Source organism: Petromyzon marinus, chromosome 20 (genome assembly GCF_048934315.1).
Source record: "Petromyzon marinus isolate PM22_M1 ecotype Great Lakes invasive population chromosome 20, UKy_Petmar_22M1.pri1.0, whole genome shotgun sequence".
Classification (NCBI taxonomy): domain Eukaryota; kingdom Metazoa; phylum Chordata; class Hyperoartia; order Petromyzontiformes; family Petromyzontidae; genus Petromyzon; species Petromyzon marinus.
This window is the reverse complement of record NC_133686.1, coordinates 8762361-8788323: the sequence shown is the minus strand read 5'-3', so window position 1 is coordinate 8788323 and position 25963 is coordinate 8762361. Positions and strand designations below refer to the sequence as shown.

The following is a 25963-nucleotide window of genomic DNA, read 5'->3' as shown; positions in this document are numbered from 1 at the left end:
GAGAATAGCGACAGGCGTATGGGGGCAGCGATAGATTGCACATTTCCATGGTCAGGAATGTGCCTGGGAAAATTGTTTATCGATTCACGACAATACACAACGCCACAGTAATAATGGCCACAATGGGCAGAGGGGAGGGAGGGGGGGGGGTGTTATGCGAGGACTGTGGCGGCGAATGCGTCTGTTAGTCCCGCAGATTCCATCGAATTACGAGCACCCTCGCCTCAACGTGAGCGAATCCCTTTGACGTCGCGAGATCAGGATGCGAAGCTACGCAGAGCGCGAGGAATTGACGCCGTGCTGAGCGAATGACAATAACAGCGGCATTGTTTCTGCTTTGTCGCATTCTTGGCGCGTTTGCTGTTTGCGTGCGTAAGTAACTTAACAGCATGACCTGCAATAAAGTGGACTTTGGATGTCTTTGGTATTTATTATCGCGTAATAAAATATTACTCCTGTTATGTGCTTGTCTGTGTGATCTCAGAACATTGTGATTCAATGGTATAATAATCTGAAATCGTCGTACGGGGCGAATCGCTCCCCACGTTAAAATGACAATAGTACGATTAAAAAAATTAGGTCAATTGACTTCGAAGAATTACATGGGGTGACATTGTCGTTGTAATCACACGGAAACGACTTGTAGTGGTAGGAACCTCCTGGTTACACCAGCAGCCCACAGGGGATTATTGTGTCCGTCCGTCCGTCGTGCATCCAAAAATCGGAGGGGTGGGGCTGGGTGGGCAGGGGAGGGTGGGGAGGGGAGGGAGGGGCTGGGTGGGGAGGGAGGGGCTGGGTGGGGAGGGTGGGGAGGGGCTGGGTGGGGAGGGTGGGGAGGGGCTGGGTGGGGAGTGGCTGGATGGGGAGGGTGGGGCTGGGTGGGGCTGGGTGGGAGGGGTGGGGCTGGTTGGGGAGGGGCTGGTCACCCCGTGGTGCCCTTATAAAACTCAACGTTTAACTCACGCCGGCTTGTGGCCGCCCTCACAGTCGGGCATATTTGCGGAGTACACCACGTGGTGCCGCCGTTGTTGACCCTGGCCATTGACCGAGCAACCCAACGTTCCTACCAGCTCCCTCCGCAGGAAAATGTGTTATTAAGAGGAGACGTTTAAATGAAATAAATATTTGTATGAAGAACAACCACGGTTAAAATTTCCTCACCGCTCTCGCGGGGGGGGGGAGGGGGAGGGGGTGGTGGAATAATCGTTTATTGAGCACAATGAACGACAACTTTAGTCGCCAGTGCCACACGGGTTGCCACATGCTAAGTGACACCTCGCGGCACTCACACACACACCACAGTTGCAGCTGAGACGACGTTAACGATGGCCCTCCACCCACCCCACCCTACTCAAGAAACGGCCCCCTCCTGTCAAATGGGTCGTCATTTATGCCCGTTGCTTTGGCAGGTGCCGCTCCTTTCATAGCGGCGTGGACCTTGGCTCCGCGTTGGGGTAAACAAACACCACCCCCCCCCACCCACCCCTGGAGGACTTCATTCGATGCACGCACACACCAGGTGGAGGCGAGTAAACGCATACCAGATGATACGATACATCGAAAACAAAAGAGCCGTTTAATTTAGAGCAATTAAACGCAGTGCATGATTAAGCTCGTGCGGGGGGCCTGTAACATTTGTTATAAAGGGGCCCTAAATTATAATAAAAAATGTTAAATATTAAAACACACACTTTTTAAATTGTATAGTGAAGCAATTGTTTTTTTGTCATTTGCTATGCAGCCAGATAATACGACAGATCGCTAACCTTAAACACCCAGTCGTTCATAAAAGTTGAAGGCAGTATAGTACTATAGTAATAGAGCAAGTGCAGAATAACTGAACCGGAATTGATACTTTGAAAGCATTTAGCGCGGGGCCCTTGAAAGTGCGGGGCCCGTAGCATATGTAGCTACTTGTGCTACTAGGATCATCCGGCACTGGTTAAACGTTGATTTGCGTTAATCTCCCCCCTAACTCAATTGGCTGTAATTGACATGCATGTGGTTGTGAGCTCAAAACTAAACACTAAATCTAAGGTTTTGTGCTCATCTTGTTTACAGGCTTGAGCCAGCGGTGAGAATTCCGCATTCCCATGCCAGGGCAGAGTCTAACCATGGCACAACCAATGTTAACTTCCCAACAAAGCAGAACTGAGCTCCAGTGAAGTTCCAGCTCAGATCCTCAACACACCAGAAAGCCACCAAGCCAGGCTCAAAAGAAAGCTGTCTCTGGTGTGGACCAATCAGTTTCAAAGACAATGCATATATTATCAGAGTATGTTTTTTTGTTGGCATTCTGACCACAAATATTGTGGTTAATGCAGCCATGATTCCTTATGAAAAAGGTTTCAGTTTGGTGTTTTAACATCTTAACACCTATATTCTTAGTTCTTTATTTTGTTGTTTCCCTTCAACGTGACTTTACCGAAAGAACTAAGCATATGAATCACTGCAGTCACGAAAGCTTTAAATCAAAATCTTAACACCTGTTTTGTTGCCAGAAAAAGGGGAAAACCTTTTCTAAATAATTTTATTTCAAATATTAATTCACTGAAAATCATTATCCATTAACATTTTAATTAAAAAAATTGTATTAAAATGTAATTTAAGTCGATCCTAATCCAATTTAACGTAAGATATTTAACAATTTCAACGTCTCACGTTATTTCATTTCCCCCTGCTCGTAGTTATTCATGGGTGATTGCAGGGTCATAAATTGCATTCCTCATTATCACCTACATTGTGAACTTGCCTGTTGTTGAAGCCGAACGCATTATCTATGGCCTCCAAAATGTTCAACATTGCATGTGGCTTCCGAAATATTCCTGCCCTATTATTCGCAGTTAATGGTTTCAAACCAACAGGTGACTCCTTTCGTAAAAAAACATGCTCGTTTTATGAAAAAAATCTCTACTCTCCTGGCTTTGTTTTAGGGGTTGTACCATACTTGCAGTGAAACAAACATGTTTTTACATATTTCGTTTCAATAGAAGCCAACATCTGTTCTTTTCTTTTCCCAATTTGCTCTTACGAATACAGGAAACGTATTCTTTCATGTGGGCACATAGCTGAGGACCAATCTCACCAACCTAAAAAAACATCATAATTGCTGCAAGGAATTTAGAATACCACCCAACTTTTATACGTCAGTGGAATAGGGTATTTTGGATTACTTAAGATATTGCAGCTAAATTTCGATTTAAAGCTTTCGTGACTGCAAGGATTCATCTTCTTTGGTTATTTCGGTAAAGTCACGTAGAATGAGAATAAAATAATAAAATAACACAATAAAATTATCACGACAGCGCTGTCTTCTGGACAGGACTGTTTCTTCACCTGAGGACGGCTACTTGTGTTGTGGCCGAAACGTCGTGAGAATGTTATTGTTTTATTTTATTATGTTATTCTCATTCTACGTGACTTTCCCGAAAGAACCAAAGAAGATATTGCAGCTAATTCGTTGGTTTGTATGTGTGTATGTACGTGATTTGTGATAAAAGTGATCCTCAGTTTTACTGCATCTTTAAGTCCTCGTGGATTCGTACAGTTCCCATTATGAGTTCTCAGTATGCATCTCATTATCATTCAACAACTGTTACAAGTTATATCTATATCATCTTTTGTATTCATTACAACGGTAGTGTTGCCTTTATCCTCTTATAAGGTGGTGATGTATTGAGTGTTCTTCAATTTAGGAAGTGCTGTACATTCTTATTAATTGTTTGGCATGACCCTCTAATGCGGCAGTGGCTGAACGTACAACAGCTGCAATCCTGTCAACAGGTACCATCTCGGGCATTACATTAAACGTAACCCTTTTGACAGCGAATACGTGTGGTGTTTGTTTAAGTTTAAATCGGAACAATAAATCACCCACTTATCCAATTGTTGAATATTATCAACGCCAAGCTTTGCTAAATTTTTATTACGTCTAGTTAGCACATTCTTGCGTTCCGGATCGTATGAGATGTGGTTGCGAATTTGCTTGTGAAATAAATACAATTCAGGTTGGTTTAGCAAGTTAAGTTTGCATAGCATGTAATTCCCAGATAAATTTCTCCATTACAGCTTGGCATGGTGGTGGTGGAGGGGTATTTGTATCTGTGGTTAAATCATAAGCCCGCGTACTCAGTTTTCACAATTGCGTGAGTTATTTGTTTTTAGCTATGTGCAGCGCCTTCCTACCTCTGGGTTAAACGCGCTTTGTAAGTGTAAATTATTATTAATTGCTCTGAATTCTGCGTGGATGTACAAATCAACGAAAATGAAAACACTTTGATTGTTTGCATGCTATATTAAATGCCAAAAGGCGTTCAGAATTATATATTTTTTTGCATGATTAGAATATGGGGCCTGCCTCATAGCGCTCTTATAAATTATATTTTAAAAAGGCATAGACGGAGGTAAAGTCATGCGACCAGGTTGGCAGCACACTTCACTGGCAACCACGATGGCCTGAGTTCCAATCCCAGCCACGGCTTAACACCAGTGGCATTAACAGTATCTAAACTGGTCATGATCCACCCACCACCCCTCACCACCCACTCGTCAATCCCTCCCCCGCCCTTTACCGATATGCACTGACCAGCATGGTGAATTATGGTCAAAATAGCTCGATGCCTCCTGAGAGACCTTCATCCAGCAGTCAATAGGTGATTACTCATGATGATGATGATGATACATTTTTAGGCACAGTGGCCTTCAATCTTGAACAAAACAAAACATATATTCTGACTCATGCCTCAGTGTAATGCAATTAAGCAATAGCTGCTGATTTTATATTTCTTCCTTTGCATTATTAATTGATGAGACTTGAGCAAGAATTCCTTTAATAATTGATTTGTCCTGCATTGTTTTTCGGCAAAAAAAAATTAGTTCTTGAAGAAGCACCCAGGACATGGAGCAAAACGTCAGACATCGTGTCGAACAATGTGCCGTGCAGTCTGAAAACACATCCGGGCACTTTTGATCACAACCACGAACCCCACGCAGTCGTATCGAGCAGTTAATTAACCAGAGAGCAGACGAGCAAACAATGGGTGACTACTTAGCTCATCGATGCACTGGCACACTCTGAATTTCATACAGCTAACCACAAGGGAAATCGGCACACGTGAGTTCGAATTTTTTTTTTTCATTTCATTATTTTATTACACCAATTCAACTCCTTGGCACTGGAGCAATGACACGTTGAACAGAAATCATGATATGTGTAAAACAGTATTCACATATTGCAATGTGCATCACGGGAGGATAAAACATCTCATGACGAGGAAAACTTACAATTCCAGACCTACAGAACGAGATAGCTCAGTATAACTTATTTAATAAGGCCACGTCAAATCAGGCTGCACACAGTTACACATTTCCAGCATCAATGGCACAATCAGCATTAGCAGTGGCAGCGTGTGATAGGTGAGGGGCTATTATGTCATGCATGTTATAATTTTCAAAATCCTACGGCTCCAATTGTTTTTTCTGGGTGCTTAGACGGATATTTTGAGAGGCACTGTGGGTGACGGAGGGGCCATTAATTGGGGTTAGTTACAGGCTCTGTTTTTTTTTTTATCTCAGGCTCAGTTTTGACCACGACTTGGCAGCATGAAATTCGAGAGGAGCGAGTCGAGGGTTTGCTGAGATATAGGAATGATACAATGATACAATTATACAATGATACGTGATATGATAGGTCTCCTGTGAACGTCGTATGGTACATTTTGCAAGATATTGTTATATTCCTGATTATGATTGCTCATGAAATCATTAAAAAAACACATTTCTTCAAGCAGTATAAAATAACCAAAACACAAATTAAAGCTGTAAATAAATACCTTTTCACGTAGTGCCTTGAACAACGTTTTTAGAGTAATTCACAGCAAGGCAGTTTATATGACATCAGCATTTTCATCATCATATAATAATAATTTATTGTGTGGCTGACAGCATCTACGTTCTAAGCGTTATATATTGTAAGGTTGCAATTATTGTAAGAGTAATGGCAGGCTAACGTATAGTAAGTAGTTGAAACATTATTCTGAATACAACAAAGCAGGTAACAACGCAATCAAAATGTGAATTTAGAATTGTAAAGTTTCAGAAACCGATATCGCTAAAATCATCATATCGTGAAATTTGATATTTTATCACATCGTGAAAAATGATTCCATTGCAACCCAATTCGCAAGTAAAACTGCAAGTGCGCAGCTAGGTGTGCAATGTGCTTAACGTGAGCTGCTCATAACATTTACAGCTGAAAATATATAGTACGTCACTGTGCGGAATAACATCTAGCTAGTATAATTAAACGTTGCAAAAAGTTTGGCAAATCTGCACCGGTTTTGCTCATTGATTTAAGAGCGCTTAATGTTCATGTTGTTTCTTCCCATAGAGTCTTAATTTTTAAACACATCTGACTCAAAGTGTGAACTCAACCTTGTTGAAGGTAAATACTGCATTCGTGGCCTTTTTAAATGCCCCTTGTTCTCAGTTCCTTCAGATGGCTATCTCGAGATCAAACAGCAACGTGCAAAAGCCTTGCTGCGTGTAAAAAAAAAAACATAGGTTCAAATTTACGGGGCATTTTACACCCGAGAGAAATCACGAGGTTATTCAAAATTCCGGTTGTACGCTTGCTTAAAAATTCTTTCAAAATCCAAAGTTACATTTGTAAGGGTATATAATTAAAAGTTTTCTTATTTCATTATAATTATTGTATTTCTTCCCTTAAGGCAGCAGGACAAAGCATGCGAATAACATGGTCTTTTTTTCGATTTAAAGCTTTCGTGACTGCAGGGATTCATATTCTTGGTTCTTTCGGTAAAGTCACGTAGAAGGGAAATAATAAAATACAAATAAAACAATAAAATTCTCACGACGTTTCGATTGCAACACAAGCAATCATCACTTTTTTTCAAATTTTCTTGCTGTGGTTTTCACGCCTGATGATAATTGCTTGTGTTGCAATCGAAACGTCGTGATAATTTTATTGTTTTATTTGTATTATTTTATTACTTCCCTTCCACGTGACTTTACCGAAAGAACCAAGAACATAACGTGGTCTTTCCTTTAAAAAAAAATAACAACCAAATTTAGGCCAAACATGTCATTGCTATAATCACCATCAGCCATAGTCCACGAATGGGTGACGGCTTCCCTATGCCATTTATCATGTTCAGAGTACTGCGACGTGACAATTCGTCTCATTCCTGCACATGCACTGATCTCATGGCACCGCCTCCACCCGCTATCATTTCTAAAACCGTGAAATCTGCTGCCCAAGGACAGCGTGCTTCACTTAACAAACGCCATGTCATTGGGTGCCTGATTCTTGTGTCCCTCTTTCCGCCTCTGTAATTCCCAGCATGCATTTCTCCATGATTCTTTAAATATGTCAGTGACTATAATCCACATGTGAAAACGTGAATTTGCTTTGATTCAGTTATTTCTCAGTCAAATAACACGTTTACTGATATGTTTATTTCAATTGTATTAATGTAAATTTACGCAAGTGCATCAACGTTAAACGTATTCACTTCAGTAATATCACACTTTGACATTTGGGAGAAGTCAAGGTGGAGATCTGACAGTACGATTAGCTTCCAATCAGAGATTTTGATCCCAGTCAGTGGTCCACTCAGCCGATTTCTTCCCCGTGGTGGATGAAATAAGTATCATTATAATAGTAAAATACATTTTAATGTTAACTACCTCGCCTCGTGGGTTCAATGCCGACCCTGACTCCTGTATATTTGAAGTTTTCATGTTCTCCACGTGGTCGCGTGGATTTTTCTCCGGGACCTCCGGTTTTTCCCTCCACATTTAGAATCATGTGTTTAGTGTATTTGGCTGCTGTACATTTCCACATGATTACCCACTTCATTGAGCTATAATTTGTGTCCAGGTTGCTTTGAAAAAGGAGCTATATACTGTAGGTCAGTGGGCCGTACGTGATAAAATAAAAATAATTCAGTTTAGTTTGATTTCGAAGGAACTCATTTGTGGTTGTTCCTATAAGTAGACTGGGCCACAGTCCCCACCTGTCAGAAATAAATTTGAATGTCTACCATCGTCTTAGAATCAGCAGTGCGAATGAGTGCTGTACAAACAATGCTAATTTGGATATTATGATGCATTATAACAATGGGAATACTTGAGTATATTTGGTATTCACAGTATTGTTAAAATTCGGCCTACTTTTTAAAGTATTGTAATGGGACCTTGAACGTACACGGTGAAGCAAAAACCAAGCACATTTTTCGCACATCTGTGGTCAATACACCCTGTAGCATTAACCAGGGCGGCAACTGGGCCTTCGAACCGCAGACCTCTACAGTGAGCGGCGGACACGTCGCGTCACTGACGACGTGACTCTAACCGCGCGCTAATGGCGGCAGCACCCGCTCGGCCCTCCACCTTAGGCGTAGACAGGTGAAGGCGCGGCCAGCCATCGCGGCGGACCGCGGAGCTTGCACGGCGCGCGTCTCGTCGCTATCGCACGGCGTCCACGCACGTGGCCGGCGCGACAGTCGGCGACACCTCGAGGAGCAGCTGCAGCCAGCAGGTGAGCGCGGGGAGGCACGGCGCGCGCAGCTTGAAGTGCACGAAGGGCACGTAGAAGACAAATCCGGCGAGCACGAAGAGCAGCGCGAACAGGTACTCGTAGCGCGGAGAAGACACGATGGGGGCGAGCACCAGGTACCCACACACGAGCACCACCACCACGGGTACAGGCCACAGCACCTGTGGGAAAGGAGGAGGGTGAATAAGAGGTGAATGAGAGTGGGTGGGTGGTGGTGTTCGGGAGATGAGCGATTAAATGGTTTTTCGTTTGCACCCAATGGCTTATGTCACTTGGCTCGGATTCTTCCAAAATTCGGTGGACTCAGTATCTGTGTACTGATTGTGAAAATGAGCTGAGTGTAATAATTTGTGATACGTTGAAATGACATTTAATAATCAATTAACTCGGTTCACGCTGGTGATTTTAACTTTTTTTTCACGGATGGTCATTATTGACCATTTTTCGATTGGGAAGAAACCAGCCTGCCCAGAGATAACGTATGCATATATTTGCTGTACTGCCTTCCTCCAGGCACTGGGTGTTTGTTAAATACCACCTTATCTCTGCTTCAATTTGGAAAGGTGCCTCACTGAAGTTGGTGTCTCAGTCCCTCGCTCTCTTTCTAACATTCAAACTCTCTGTTGAATCGGGTAATCCATTCTTGATGTATAGCGTTGTGTTATAGTGTTAGTGCCTCCCGGGTAAGCGTAGAGGCCAGTTACGCATTGAACATGTTCCATTCGTGAAGGAAGTAGTGGCGCTTGGCTTGCGTTGTCCACACGTGATTGAATGCAGCATGTTGCCTTCTATGCAGGCTGAATGAAGCAAGTTAATAATTCCTGCATCGGATCCATTCACATTGTTGCCAGAATAAGTGCATCTATTGTGATGAAAGTATTGTAAAAAAAACATTGCCCATCGCTGAGACAATGAGAGCAGTGATGTCTGTCAGACCAGCACGATTTTATTCTCTGGGCTGATGGAAATAACCCCCTAGATAAAAAAATATGGTATGTTGTCAATATCAATAGACGAAGAAGGTACATTTGAGGATTATCAAGGTTTCATTTGATACTCAAATGCTGTGATTGCTTGCATTATCGGCCCAGAGGAAAAGGTGCCACTCAGCAATCGAAGATGTGGAATGAAAATTCACGGGGGATGGCAGCGAACAACCAAAAAGCTGCCATTCAAATCCCAGTCAGGCATCAACTCAGCCACTCATTAGCATGCTTTGGTTTTACAAATAAATACCGATTGTTGGGGAAAGCGTGGTTGTGGTTGTTCTGTGAAAAGGCTGGCTGCCCCCATAGGAATGTGGAATTCTCATCACTGACTCATACCCCCCCGCCTCCGCCCCCCCCCCCAATAGGTGTGCCCCAATATAAATTCGACTGTGGAGATAACTTGACATGACTGGACTGTTTAGCATACATTGTATAATAAATTAGAATACAAATTTGGATATGCGAGGCATCTATCTGTGACCAATTCTCATCAAGACGCTGTACAAGCATGGAGAACGTGCAAGGGAGGAAAGAGATTACGGTTTAAGGAATTTTTTTGTAGGTGGCAGGGGACTAACAAGACAGAGGCAAATCGTGAACATGCAGATGAATACAATTCATAGAGATAGCCCTTCTTTGGCAGTCGGAGAGGAGCAAAGTTTTGAGCCTGGCTATGAACCGAGGTGTCTTAGAAATGTGGAATAGGAGGAGGTATCTCCTGCCATCTGGTGCAGTTGAAGAAAATAATCAACCTCCCATTTTGCGGAGGTTGACTCGAGGCATAAACAGATGGGGACTGATTGATGTACAATTGTGGTGTTAGGCTATTGTGTAATTCTAACAGTTAGCGCGCATTTTACAAAAAGCGATTCCGCCAAAATTAATTCATATGTTTTTGCCTCCATTCTACGAAAAAAGCCTCGCAGCCAAATCGGTAGCCGGAGGAAGGCATAAAAGGACATGGAGCAGTAGGTGCTGATGTCGGCACGCTCGTCATTCTGACGGAGAACAGTCGAGATCAGCGGTCAAAGTGTTTGCTGAGCACAGACTCAATGGCCCAAAATGCCAAGCAGTCAGCAACAAACATCGCCGTTGAGTGTGTAACGGATCGGAATTCGTTTGTTGAACTTCTTTCGCACCGTACGCAGCCAACCGTGCTAATCGGAGGTGCGGGGTAGGACAGCAAAGTAAACACAGAAAGCAGCAAATGAGTTTTCGATCTAGATTTAAACGTGCATAGCTCCTAGTGGCTTCCTAATATCGGCAGGAAGAGCGTTCCAGACGGCCGCAGAAGCGCACCTGAAAGCGCGCGATGCGGTGACCACCGTCTTTGTTCGATGGCCAGCTGCCAAAAGCCGCTGCTGCGAGGATGACCGGAGTTCACGCGATGGTTTATGCTCCGTGACGAGCTCAGAACGGTTTTGCGTTGAACGAGCGCGACCTTATCATCGATTTGTTTCGGCAACTGGAAGCCAATGTGGCTCGGCGAGCACTGAACGGGCACGGCAAAAAATGTTCGAACTCCGTGGCAATTCGGAGGCGCAGGGCAGCATGGCAGTGGCGCTCACCCTGTACGGCCTGCGGAGGTCGGGCTCGCGGTAGCGCAGCACCAGCAGCCCCGCGCAGTTGAGCCCCACGAGCAGCCAGGTGACGAAGCCGAAGTAGTTGGTGAGCATGATGAGGTCGGTGGGCAGGACGAAGGCGACGGACAGCAGCGTGGAGAAGGCGACGGCCGGCGTTGGTGTCTGGTGGCGCACGCTCAGCATGGCGAGCAAGGGCAGCGCGTGGCCCTCGCGCGCGGCCGCGTAGTTGAGGCGCCCCATGACGAAGGCGCTGCAGTTGAGCGAGCCGAAGGTCGACACGGCCACCGAGAGCGGCACGATCCACGAGAAGGAGCCGAGCACGCGGTCGCCCCAGGTCACCGCCACGGCGGCTGCAGTGGATGGGGGGGGGGTGGCGAGGGAAGCAGCAAAAACCGTGGGGGTCTCACGCTCGTGCTGTTTAGCGCTCCGATGTGAACTCGCATTGCACTGCACGCTGTTTGGTATAATGGCGCCACCACAGTGGCGAGATGTTAACTCCCTCGCCTGGTATGCAGGTAGTCGTGGGTTCGATCCCGACCCTGACACCTGCTGTACATTCGGAGTTTGCGTGTTTCTCTCCCCGTGGTCGTGTAGATTTGCCTCTAGGTTCTTCAGTTTTTTCTCTCCACATTTGGGAACATGCAAATAGAGGATTTAGCTGCTACAAATTTCCATATCATAAACCACTAAGTTGAGCTATCATTTGTGGCCAGGTCGCTTCTGAAAAAAGAGTTATATAGCTCAGTGGGCCTTACCTGGTAAAATAAAACATATATTATCTTAATTTAGTCTGATATTTCGCTGCACGTCCTGGGAACTTCTTAATTCTGAAACTTCTTCAGTTCCTGAAGAAGCTCCCAGCACGTGAAGATTAACTTAATTCAGTTCCTGAAGAAGCTCCCAGCACATGAAAATTAACTTAATTCAGTTCCTGAAGAAGCTCCCAGCACGTGAAAATTAACTTAATTCAGTTCCTGAAGAAGCTCCCAGCACGTGAAGATTAACTTAATTCAGTTCCTGAAGAAGCTCCCGGCACGTGAAGATTAACTTAATTCAGTTCCTGAAGAAGCTCCCAGCGTGTGCGAAGAAACGCCAGACTTTGTGCCGAATGATGCGCGGCACAACATGGAACGCATCAGAGCACTCCGTCATACATCAGTTTAACTTAATGCCATTTCACAACTCGCATGCGAAGTTATTACTCAGAGTCATTTTCACATTTTCAAGGGAGACATGAGTATAGAGAAATTATGAGCTCCAAATAGTGAATGTTTGAGGCCGCTTTGTATACAGTCCCACGTGTACTGTGGCTACTGCTACGCAGGCTTCTCTCGCTTTAGGCCGTAAATGCTTTTAAAAGTGAAATCGCATAGTACGGAGCCCACGGTCACCCAACCCACAATGCACCACGCGAGACAGCTGCCTGCCGAGTGGCGCATACAGTCCACACCAACAATGTTATCCCACATTCGACCGCATAGCCGCATATGAGCGAATTCAAACCGCATATAGCGAATTTTAGGTAGAAACTGGTTGACCGCATGTATGTAAAAACGCACAAACTGAAACCACATGAAGCAAGGTAAACCTGGATTGTCAGAATCGTGACTGTAATACAGCTGTTTGACCTTGCAAGGCCCTTTGCTGACACTATGGTTAATTGGTCTTAGAGTTCGATAATCCATTGTGGGTATTATGTGATTTGACTGGTATAAATGTATCTGGGTAACAAGAGTTGTGAGTAATGTTGCTGGAATCTCTGAGAATCTGCCACAATTTAAACTCGCTTGTCGCTCATGGAAAGTGTGAGAACAAGGAGTAATTTTAAAGAAAAACACATTTTTGTTTAAATAAATACATTGGTGACGGGTAGTGGAGCATTAATATTTCCAGTAAAAATCAAGTGAATAAAGGAAATTTGAAATGGAAACAATTGTACGGAGATACAAACCTCATAACGCCAAAATATAGTAATCCTTTTAGCTTCGACCCGATTTTAGTTTCCTGCTGAGAGTAATTTAAAATGTGAAATGTTTTAAAGCAACGTGGAACCATAGTAAATCACATATTATGGTATTTGCTAAATTGAAATGGAATGAATTCCATAAACAAAAAGCCCAGCTCAAAGGCTTGCTAATTAAATCACCACGCTGATAACCTCTTTTATTCGAGCATTGTGCATTTCTGTGAATTTTATTTGGGCATGTAAATGATCTATTCCTCCTTGCATCTTGCAACATGAAAAAATAAATGCTTTTATTGCACCCTTTTGAAATGCAATAATTTATAAGGATCCCATGAGATGTTTAAACAACAGCAATTTCACAGGAATACTTTAGAATTAAAATGACCATTGTAATGAGAATTTGATGGTTTTAATGGTAATTTAAATGCACGGATGGGGAGCTACCTTAATTCGTGTTATCACTACAAAGGGCTGTAAAGTTTCGCTCGTTAAAATTCGTGTGACGACAGATTTATTTTAGCCACATTCATCTTGGTTGCCACTGCAGTTGACGTTCAGAGACGATCCATGGAAATTATGGAAAGTATATTATTGATTAAACTATGGCTAAGCTCAACGGATAACTTGATTTGTATGTCAACTAAGCAAGCATCTTAAAACTGTTTTTAAACAAATTAACCAGTAGATAATCAAACTCTGACAACCTCCCCCCCCCCCCATGTTAGGGATGGGCTAACTGGCAAATAAAAAAATCCATGGTAACAAATCTGCCAACACAATATTATGAATTCCCTAAAGTGGATGATAACGTTTGTACTCAACATTTTCAAATAACTGCGATAGAAAAATAATGTTTACTTGGCCCATGAGACTAAGCAATGCCCCATTACACAGAAGAGACCCTGTTGCTTGATTGCTATTTACTTACTCTGTACAGCTGCTAATATGGCGTTATGGCATGTGGAAGGTGAGCACGAGTGCATTCATTCATAAGTTTAAGGGAATCTTCTTAGCATCTTCCATTCTGCGTGGCCCACTTAAGTCCAGCCATCAACAGCAGCCAATTAACATAACACGTATATTATTGCAGTTCCAACAGTAATTATCACAGTAGCCTTGTTAATACAAGGCATTGGTATCTTGTGTGAAGGTAAGTAATGGATTTAGACTATCTTGAGTGCTGTATATTAACCGTTGTGTGGCCGCAAGGACGGGAGTTGCGTGCTAATGTGCTCTACCGCAATCCTTTGCTTTTGAACCACAATACATTGCTGATCTTGTCAAGGGGCATAAACCATCACGCAAACTCGTGTTATCCTCACAGCGGCTTTTGGCTACTCACCGAAAAAAGACGGTCACTGCAATGTGCACTTTCAGGTGCGCTTCTACTGTCGTCTGGAACGCTCTTCCTTCCGATATGAGGAAGCCACTGGAGCTATGCAGTTTCAAATCATCATCTAGATTGAAAACGAATTTCTTCAGAACTGATTTTTGTGTTTAGTTTGTTGTCCTTCCCACACACTTCGGATTAGCATGGTTGGCTATGTACGGTACGAACGAAGTTCAACATACATACCTACTTAGTATGATGTGCATGTCCATTAAGAAATATCAATCAAACTGTGGAACTGCCAAGCACGGTGTATATGATCAATGTGCTACTGAAGTGAAGCTTTTCCCATTGTCACTCTGGCCATAACACATATAATGTGATATCGAATTGCATCGGTAGTTTTTTTTCAAGCTGGAAGCAGTCATCAAAATGTTCCAACATGTAATAATAGGGTTTTTCCCCTTTTTTCTGGCAACAAAACTGAAACCTTTTTTTACGAGGATTCATGTCTGCATTAACCACAATACCTGCAGTCAAAATGCAAACAAAAAACATACTATGATAATATATGCATTGTCCTTGAAACTGATTGGTCCACACCAAGGGACGGCTTTCTATTGAGCCTCGGACCCAATTGGTGCTCGACCAGATGACACCAAACAGCTGTATGCCTTTTGGTGTCATCTGGTCGAGCACCGATTGGGTCGAGGCTCAAAAGAAAGCCGTCCCTTGGTGTGGACCAATCAGTTTCAAGGACAATGCATATATTATCATAGTATGTTGTTTGTTTGCATTTTGACTGCAGGTATTGTCGTTAATGCAGACATGAATCCTTGTAAAAAGGTTTCAGTTTTGTTGCCAGAAAAAAAAGGGGAAAAACCCTATTATTACACTTTGGTACTGGCAAAGGAGGTCTAATGATGTTCCAACATGTATAGATTTAGGACTCAAAATAAACAAATGAACATAGTTTTTTATGTTCTAAAACTGCTTCTTAAACTGCACACCATGCTCAAACTGTTTTGTATGTAAATGTTTTAGTTTAGCTTTTTTAAAGTTTAGAATGCAATACGCGTTTATGTTTGGCATGTGAGAGGTGTCCGATGAAACAATTTTTAATGGGACATTGCTCCTTCAATCAAAATACACGTAAAAAACAATGATACCATTACAAGTGGGTGCATTCTTAGGAGTCATTAAATATTTTCAGCAATTAACCATAGGGACCCCAATATTAAACCACTTCAGTGTCCTTCCTGCTCTTTCATGTAGTTCAGAAACACGCTTGTTAAGGTTACACTGAAAATTGCCCAAATAGGCATGTGGAGACGCACGCTCGTAATTACGTTGAGAAAGAGAAAGAGGAACACATGGATTAGAGAAAATTCGCAGCTCAATGGCATAATTCAAATTGTTTTGGGAAGTAGCCGGGCTTGGCCAGGACACGTTGCTCGAATGAATGATGACTCATGCTCAACAACAATAAAGAATAAGCAACCGAGCAGTGGAACGCGTCTGAGAGGATCGTTAGCAGGCGCTTAGGTGGATTGCTGCATCACAGAGTCGTGAAAGATGGCGGTGGCTTGGGGAGGCCTTCATCCAGTCGTGGATTGACTATGGCTGATGTTAATGATGATTAATTCACTGAATTGTGCAGCAGAAATTTGATTAGGAAACACAATATATATATAGACTTGATTTGAAGCTTTCGTGACTGCAGGAATTGCTCTTTTTGTTTTTTCGGTAAAGTCACGTATAAATAAGAAATAATGAAATAACATAATAGCGTACGACGTTTCGGTTGCAACACAATCAGCCATCATCAGGTACAGAAGAGCTAAATTTATGAGAGAGGGGAAACACATAACCTCAGATGTATATACAGACACCCAAGTAGGGGGAACTAACACAGATACAACAGGGGACACAGAGAGAGAAGCATACCAGACAAACAGGGTTTAGCAAAATTTGGAAACCATATAAAGCAACACAGACGGTCGGTCAAAACACAATTAACGCATAGTCCGGTTGATCACGCTATTTCAAAGATTGCTAAATTGCAAGTTAAGTATGAAACTCAAAATTCAGACCGCACACACACACACAGACATCAAAGTAGAGCGAACCAGCACAGAGACAAGCACACAGTAAAGTCGCCTTAAATAGGCAGAGAAGGTAAGGCTGAGAGACAATGAGACAAAATTAGCATGAGGTATGCATGTTGTCTGCTTGTGTATCTGCCTTTGTGTCTTGGCTTGGATTTGTGTCTCTGTGCTGTCTCTGCCTGTGTGTGGGCCTTGTTGCTTCCGAGTGGGTGCTGCCGCGCCCCCTTTGCTCCATGCATACCTCATGCTAATTTTGTCCCATTGTCTCTCAGCCTTACCTTCTCTGCCTATTTAAGGCGACTTTACTGTGTGCTTGTCTCTGTGCTGGTTCGCTCTACTTGGATGTCTGTGTGTGTGTGCGGTCTGTATTTTGAGTTTCATACTTAACTTGCAATTTAGCAATCTTTGAAATAGCATGATCAACCGGACTATGCGTTAATTGTGTTTTGACCGACCGTCTGTGTTGCTTTACATGGTTTCCAAAATGTTGCTAAACCCTCTTTGTCTGGTATGCTTCACTCTCTGTGTCCCCTGTTGTATCTGTGTTAGTTCCCCCTACTTGGGTGTCTGTGTATACATCTGGGGTTATGTGTTTCCCCTCTCTCGTAAATTTAGCTCTTCTGTACCTGATGATGGCTGCTTGTGTTGCAACCGAAACGTCGTACGCTATCATGTTATTTTATTATTTCTTATTTATAAGTGACTATACCGAAAAAACCAAAGAGTACAATATATATTTTTAAAGCATAAGCCAAGCTTGGTTAATTTGGAGAAATAAGATTGCACGTAAAAAAATATGAAAAAATGTTGCACAAACAAAAATAATTATTTTATGTTTAGCGTTATATTACTTTAACCGTAATATTTGACAGTGAAACAATGTCATAAATATAACATGTTCATGGGAATGTAATCGTAAGTAAAGTGCTACAAAAACAATGTTCTTGCAATGACGACTGAGCTACGTAGCATCAGGTAATTGGGACGTGTATAAAGTTTATAAAGTGAGTAATATCCAGTGAAAGTCTTGAAATTAAATAAACCAAACTCGTTGTCTATATGCCTTCGGTGTTTTCTTGCTAATTTTAAAGAGGTAATGGGAACAAACTGATGTGACAGGGCAAGCTATGCCATCTATATAAGTGCAGAGCATCCTTAAATTATTGCTACTGAGTAAACCTACCACGTAATAATAACGCTGTCGAGACAGCATGGTAACACAACCCTTTCGCTGTCATGTGACGTCTTTGTGCAGTAATAGGCTTCCTCTTGAAAGTGTCCCAATGAGCAAAAAACCAACAACAATGCAGCAGCAGAGACCTAAAATGGAAGAAAAAAACGAGCATAGCGCACGTGCATTGTTATTCCTCGCCTGTGTCACTAACTATAATTGTGTTGCCGTGCTTACGTGACACTGGCTTGAGTTTTCAGACTGAAAAGCCAAGCAAATCACGGTTGGCTACGTACGGTGCGAAAGACGTTTGTTGTACGTAACATAACACGTAGGCTTTCGCGACCAATATTATTCATAATAACCGTTTTTGGGTTAGATCGCGTTATTTATAAATGTGTCATAACCTTCCACCACCCGACACGGCCAAACAGCAAAAAGTGTGTCACGTTTACAAAAGACAAATAGTTCACTACTTTAGCCCACCGGTGTGTTGAGTTATTCAACATCATTTACATTTTTTTAGTACGACGTTTCGCTCGTAATTACATCCAGCATCATCGGACAATTTGCCAGAATAGTGAAGCCAATTTACTCTTCAACACACCGGTGGGCTGAAGTAGTGAACTATTTGTCTTTTGTAAACGTGACACATTTTTTACTGCTTGGCCGTGTCGGGTGGTGGAGGGCTACGACACATTTATAAATAACGCGATCTAACCCAAAAAACGTTTATTATGAGGACATAACATAACATCTGCCAACCGCTGATAGTGGCCCCGGGCAGCCTCGGGCCGGCGGCTGGCGAGGACATACGTGTGGGTAATAATTCGAAGGCAGTAAAGGCAGTTAAAACGCACGTTGCTCAATCTGTCTGGCTGTGTCGGTGGCCTTGAATGCTGCACCTGTCTGTACAGGTGTCTTAAGACTGAAGGACTGAAGGTCGTGTTCCTGACCTGGGTGGGATACCTAATTCCCCGCTGAGCCTTATTCAGCTGTTTCTGTTCAACGTGAATTGCTATGCTCCGTTTATGATGGTCGTCAGCAACCAAACAATTAAGTGCTTTTTCGTTTTTTCATTACAAAAAAATATACCATAGAGGCAGCGCGTATCACTACTCTTTCGCCGTACACGTTATTATGCTTTTAGTTTTACAATTAAAGAACGTCCCAGATATACAAGTATAGCCCATTACCAAATCACCCAGAATATACCAGATCCCATCAGAGCTCAGAGGCTAAACAGGGGGTTGAAGCTGGAGATCGCTTGGATGGGTGACCGCATGCACCAAGCCCACTGACCGGCGTGATGAATTCTGATCAAATAACCCCCATGACTTGCAGGGCGTGGGGAGGCCCTCATGCCGTAGTGGATTGACAAAAGGACTGCACATTCACACGTAAACTCTACTCTCTCCGTGGAAAGTCACATTAACAATGTTTCAACGCGCTGTGCTGAAGGATCCTGTGAGGTTTTCAAATATCTGTGTATTCCATTAGGACATTCCTCAACAAAATTAGATATTTTGGAAGTGAATGTGAATTAATATCTAGATAAAAAAGTGCGTTTTACGTACAATAAGGTATGCGACTGTGCCCCATGTACATTATTCTACCTTTGCACGGATGAGTGAATAAATAATAATACAGCCGTTTGTCAATCAACTTTTCCACGATAGCCTCCCCACGCAAGGTCATTGGTCATTGGTTTTTTTGTTGACCGTACACTGGTCATCGTGGGTTGGTGAAGATGGTTACCCGGACTGGTTCAGATATCGCTTGACACTGGCGATGTTGGCCATGTCCACAAATCATACGCAGGTCCCCGGGTTCAAAGTGCAGTGCACTAAGCCCTAGTAAATATATAAGCAAGATCAAATATATATATACTGCATTTAGAAACCACATTGCTTACCTGGTCTGGAAATGTACAAATATGTTTAACAATGCACTGACCTCACAAAAACACACGCACACAAAATTATATAATCTTGACATTAATCAGAGGCGACAGTGAAGAAAATAACATATTGTGGTAGGTGAAAGGAGTGGGGTGGTGCACGGCATGCTGCTGAAATTCTAATTCAACACAGGAAGCGGGCTTGCACTGACCTGAAGATATGATCTCCTTCGGAGTCAAGACGGTCATGTATGAGATGTTCACCAGCACGTAGAATGCAGTTACCAGGGGCACTGCCACCACGATGCAGCGCGTGATGTTCTTGTGCACATCCTTGAGCTCCTCTGGAAATGTGACATCACCGCTCATCACGATGCGTTTTATTTACTTTCCACCTCATGCGTAACAAACGTTACGACGAAGTAGCAAAGTGTGTCGCCGTGTTTTCCCAAAAATTCTGATGCTGGAGATACATTTTTTTAATATATATAAACGTAAAGAGGGAAACTGTGCTTATTTTGCCTCGCAAGGTTTGCCCTCGTGCATTGTTTACGTACGGGCAGCTTTAGCGTAGCTCACGGCCCACAGGCATGTCCCCTGTCGACCTCAATCGCTTGTCACTTAAGGCCAAAGCGCCGAGCGAGCTGTGCGGACGAGGGTAGCGTGCGGCCGCTTGCGCAACGCGCGAGTAATCATGGCAACAAGGGTCTAGATCAATGAAACAGCCTGTAATGGTAAACTCGTAATCGATTCCTTATGGGACGAGCTTGATTGCTCTGGAAGACCCGAGTTAAACAGAAATACGTGAAAGTGATTGGCCACGCAGCCTCATATAGACTCCTGCGGTTTAATGTTCAACGGGAGTAAATTGTAGCTTGAACACATGAATGGGTCATGGGGGGGGAGTGGGAGTTTGTCGATTAGCCACCTCGGTGGCAGATTGCAAGGTTTGGGGATGGTTCAGGCTCACATTTTGCCAGTATTGCCTTGGTACAATATTAGAGCAGCGACAGGGTCTCCTCTTCATTCCATTTTAAAGATTCCGTGACATTCAACAAGGTCGTCGTGCGCCAGCAAAAAAGTCCCAAAACCCGACAATTTTTTTCTTCTTCAAATTACCGACGATTACAAGATTACAAATAGGAGCACAACAATGAAAAATGAGGGTGTCCCGTCATTTGTCCGCTTGCTTGCTGGGGAAGATGAGCCACGCGTTTCTGAGCTCGGGGTGACGCACGCTCGGGCTCATTCACCACGATAATTGGCGAGCAGATGATGGAACGATTTGATCTACCGTCCTCCACTCCCACCTGTCGAATTTTAAATAGGGAAGCCCGAAGCTTGCAGTGCTTCCAGTGGCCAAGGCCGACGAAAGGGCTTTCTTCGCTGTGTATCTCATGGCTTAGAATCACGTCGAATGGTGAATTAATACGAGCTGCGAGATACTTCCGCGTCACATGCAGGTACACTTACACGCGCGAGGTGTCCAAAATGTCAAGTTTCAACGTGTATACATATCTATCGCTAGCAGATAACCAATTGCTCTGCAATGGGAAATAAGATAAGGCTGTCAATTTCACACTCTTCTCACAATGCAGTACTCGTTCTACTCAGAGAAATCTCATTTTTTTAAGTAATAAAAAGCCAATATAATAGGTATTGTGAGTTTTTTATATTCTCTAGGATTTAAAGACAATTCTGGCAAAAGAATGACATTAATAGGAGCACAAATTGAAAAGTTAGAGCAATTTTAAATGAACCGGTTAATACTTGTGTATACAGTTCACCAATTCTGTGATGTTACTACCTATTATACGTCTTCTGAATTTATTCCGCCGTTTCAATTCCATTCAAAGTTCATTTGTTACACAGGAAATCCAGTTTAGCCACTTACCCAGCTAATTTTGGTGGAAGTAACCCGATGCAACTCACGACAACAGAGTTATTGTTGGGATGGAGAGGCGCCCAGCCAGTAGCCAGCCAAGAAACTCGAGGCAGAGATTATTTTAACAGCAGTATGACGCAGTTTAATTATACTAGTGCCAATTTTTATAAGCCCTGCCCTAATACATCTGTAATGAGCGACTTCTGCGACACGTCGTGTAGAGGGTACTTCTTTTAAGTCTCACTCTGAGCACAACACAGGCCAACACTTATTCTTCCTCACTCTGAGCACAACACTTAGATATTAACGTCTCTACTGGCTACACACAGCCGATCACTCGGCGTGGTCCCACCGCCCTCACTCGGCCACGCCGCTGGCTGGCGGCGTGACGATGACGGCGATGGAAACCCCGCAGGAGATCTTCCACGTGGCCGGACGACGGAGAGAGATGACGGCGAGCAGCGACGCAGCCGGGACCCAGGACCCCACACACGAGCCCCGAGCCCCGGGTCCGTTCCCCCTTATATCCCCCCAGGCGTGGCTAGGCCCCGCCTCCGGCCACGCCCTCTCGTGGAACCTTCCAGCAGGTTCCCGGAGTATCTCGGCTAGCCCCACCCATTACCTTTGCCCCAGATACACCTCCCTCTCTGATTGGTTGTTACTCTAACCGTGCCCGTACCCGTGCTTCCCTTTCCCGGCCAGCAGGTGTCACCCTGTCATTACACATCAATCACAATGGAAAAATACAGCTATTATATACAATACAAGTATATACTGTACAGATAGTCGCCTGTGTGCGCTTATAATTATCATCACAATGATAAGTTTGTCACCACATTTTTTTTAATATTTGCTAGTATATGTAAGGGATTGATACAGAGTTGGTGGCTCATTTATCTTGCAGGCACTGTGCTGTGTGTGTATATGTGTGTGCTGCATGAAATCTGTAGTCTGTGTGCATGTGGGCACAATACGCGATATGTGTGGAGGCACATTGCCACAGCAATTAGTTCAACTAAGCCAGTGATCTGGCTTTGATTTCGAGCTACATTGAGGGAAAAAAGTATTTGATCCCCTGCTGATGTTGTACGTTTGCCCACTGACAAAGAAATTATCAGTCTATAATTTCTGGCTCCCAGGTGTATTTTATACAGGTAACGAGCTGAGATTAGGAGCACACTCTAAAAGGGAGTGCTCCTAATCTCAGCTTGTTACCTGTATAAAAGACACCTGTCCACAGAAGCAATCAATCAATCAGATTCCAAACTCTCCACCATGGCCAAGACCAAAGAGCTCTCCAAGGATGTCAGGGACAAGATTGTAGACCTACACAAGGCTGGAATGGGCTACAAGACCATTGCCAAGCAGCTTGGTGAGAAGGTGACAACAGTTGGTGCGATTATTCGCAAATGGAAGAAACACAAAAGAACTGTCAATCTCCCTCGGCCTGGGGCTCCATGCAAGATCTCACCTCGTGGAGTTGCAATGATCATGAGAACGGTGAGGAATCAGCCCAGAACTACACGGAAGGATCTTGTTAATGATCTCAAGGCAGCTGGGACCATAGTCACCGAGAAAACAATTGGTAACACACTACGCCGTAAAGGACTGAAATCCTGCAGCGCCCGCAAGGTCCCCCTGCTCAAAAAATCACATATACATGCCCGTCTGAAGTTTGCCAATGAACATCTGAATGATTCAGAGGACAACTGGGTGAAAGTGTTGTGGTCAGATGAGACCAAAATGGAGCTCTTTGCCATCAACTCAACTCGCCGTGTTTGGAGGAGGAGGAATGCTGCTTATGACCCCAAGAACACCATCCCCACCGTCAAACATGGAGGTGGAAACATTATGCTTTGGGGGTGTTTTTCTGCTATTCCACGTGATGCTCATGACGACCGTAATGCACTGTATTATTCGAGCAATCGTATTGGAGTTAGTGTATTGCTCTATAATACCAGTAACCCATTTTTAAGAATTAGCCCTCTCATCTCTCTCCACCCAGCAGCATAATTCGGTACACTGCAGTCGATTGGCACGTTACGTCTTAAGTGTGAGTGTGCCCACCTCTTGCAGCACGTGTGGTCAGCAAGGATGAGTAGACCAATTATCCTCCAGAGATCCTTCTTGTGGAGGCCCCTCGACCAGAAGTGCCTTGAACAATATATTTCAGGGCCACCCTACCTTCACGCTTTAACTGAGAAACCAAGAACAAATTTAGCACGCGTTGACTTAGGCCTGCCGCTGTTGCTTGTAGATAACTGCCACTGACCAATCAGAATCACACGCGCCGTGCCTGCGGTTTGTACGTCCGCACGCACGTGCCAACTGGTGCATTCAAACCTGAAATTCCTTTGGAATTGAATTCGAAAAACAATACCCGTTTTACCTCTAATTGTTTAACCACCATAATCATTACCTATAGTGTTTACATTTGTGTTTTTGTACATCGACTGTGTCTTTACACCCCCCGCCCCCCCATAAGTGTTTACTACCCCAAAACAATGACGTCTGCGGACCTGTGGCATAGTTGAGAGCGTTCCATCCGCCGTACGCCCACAGTCCCTGGTAAAAGGACTCTCCGATCTGCGCGGGGCTTGGCGGCGCGCCGGCGAACGAGCCCAGCGGGTTGTGCGTGCGACCGCTGGCCAGCAGCACCAGGCCGCCCACGCTGACGATGGCCAGCGCCAGCATCTTGAGCAGCGTCAGCACGTCCAGGGCTCGCATTGCCCACTTCATGCTGCACAGGGGTGGGGGAGTGGGAGCGGGGATGGGGGGCAAGCGTCGGCGGTGAAGAGTCGCGTCGACTGAGAGAGAATACACGTAGGCTTTCGCGACCAATATTATTCATGATAAAGGTTGTTGGGTTAGATCGCGTTATTTATAAATGTGTCGTAACCCTTTGACCACCCGACACGGCCAAACAGTAAAGAATGTGTCACGTTTACAAAAGACAAATAGTTCACTACTTTAGCCCACGGGTGTGTTGAAGAGTGAATCAACATCATTTTCAATTTTTTTAATACAACGTTTCGGCAGTAATTACATCCAGCATAATCGGGCAATTTGCCAGAATAGTGAAGCCCTCCAATTGCTCCCGGTCTTAAATAGAGCAGCAGGATGACGTCATCATTTAACCCAACCTGTGCAGAGATTTGATGACGTCACCCTGCTGCTCTATTTAAGACCGGGAGCAAGTGGAGGGCTTCACCGTTTTGTCAAATTGCCCGATGATGCTGGATGTAATTACCAGCGAAACGTCGTACTCAAAAATTTTAAATTATGTTGAATCACTCTTCAACACACCGGTGGGCTAAAGTAGTGAACTATTTGTCTTTTGTAAACGTGACACATTTTTTACTGTTTGGCCGCGTCGGGTGTTGGAGGGTTACGACACATTTATAAATAACGCGATCTAACCCAAAAACCTTTCTTATGAGAGAGAATAGTTTCCAACGCACGATTAATTGGCATGTAACGACTGAAACAGATCACTAACACCCACCCGATACCCCCTGCTCCCCGCCTACTTCACACCAGTGATGAATTGGCATGATTTGAAATGTGATATAACTCCAGATTAGATTTTTATGCCATTTATATAAAATATATATTTATGCCATTTCATACAGCTTCTATGCCATCTCATACAGTTTTTTTTATAGAAAAAAAAGTCTAGGTCTCACACACTTTTGTTTGCTTCATTGTATTCAATGTAACATTAGGAACTAATATGCATGAATAGTCTTGAAACTATTGCCAGATGCGTTATCCGACGCATGTATCTTGGCCATAAGAATATATATTTTTAATAAATGAAGAGCTGTCGTGTCACAAGCCTACACATTTAAGTCGTTTTATTGCCACGATTCATGAACATGGAGAGCAAGCAGCACCCGAGCACACTGACGGTAAATATGTGAAATATGCACGTCACCAATCCAGCTGCCTAATGTTTCCCAATGCCTACGTGTTTTTTTTGTATTGCACCAAATTATTAACAATTCCAGTTAAACACAAATTGTTTTAAATCGCACAAGGAAACGTGATTGCAAGCGACGCGTTATTAATTAGATCAAAGGAAGTTGCGCGAGGACGTTCTTTGCTGTGATTGCTTGATCTTCATGAGACATTCTTCGCGAGCACTGAATCACATTGTCAAGTCCTTGAGCAGCTTGTCAGGCACCTCGCAGGGTTCACGCGCGTCGCCGTTGCGCTCGCGGTGAACGATGGGGGATGTGATGAGCAGAGCACTGCTTGACATTTCCAGTAAACTCGAGCTTGACTCCTGACCGCATTCACCACTCGTGACGATTCAGTTTTCGAAATCTGGACTTTGTCGACCTTCCGAGTTTCAGTGGGGGCGGGGAAGTGGGGTGGGGGTCGGTAAGCCTGATATTCAACTGGTCGACTCAGCCACCGTGTGTCAAAAAATCTTCACAGCTCATCGGAT

At 43.8% G+C, this 25963-nt stretch overlaps 1 protein-coding gene across 1 annotated transcript in view; it reads right to left on the bottom strand.

Moving 5' to 3' along the window:
- Positions 1-5048: 5048 nt before the first annotated feature.
- Positions 5049-25963, bottom strand: part of LOC116944037 (b(0,+)-type amino acid transporter 1-like) — a 28881-nt gene continuing 7966 nt past the window's right edge. The window contains exons 2-5 of the mRNA XM_076068292.1: positions 24030-24250; positions 19838-19969; positions 11136-11500; positions 5049-8739 (exon numbers count right to left, since the gene is read on the bottom strand). Of these exons, the coding sequence (XP_075924407.1) occupies positions 8488-8739; positions 11136-11500; positions 19838-19969; positions 24030-24250 (970 nt within the window). The 3' untranslated portion in view covers positions 5049-8487. The remainder of the gene's footprint in view (positions 8740-11135; positions 11501-19837; positions 19970-24029; positions 24251-25963) is intronic.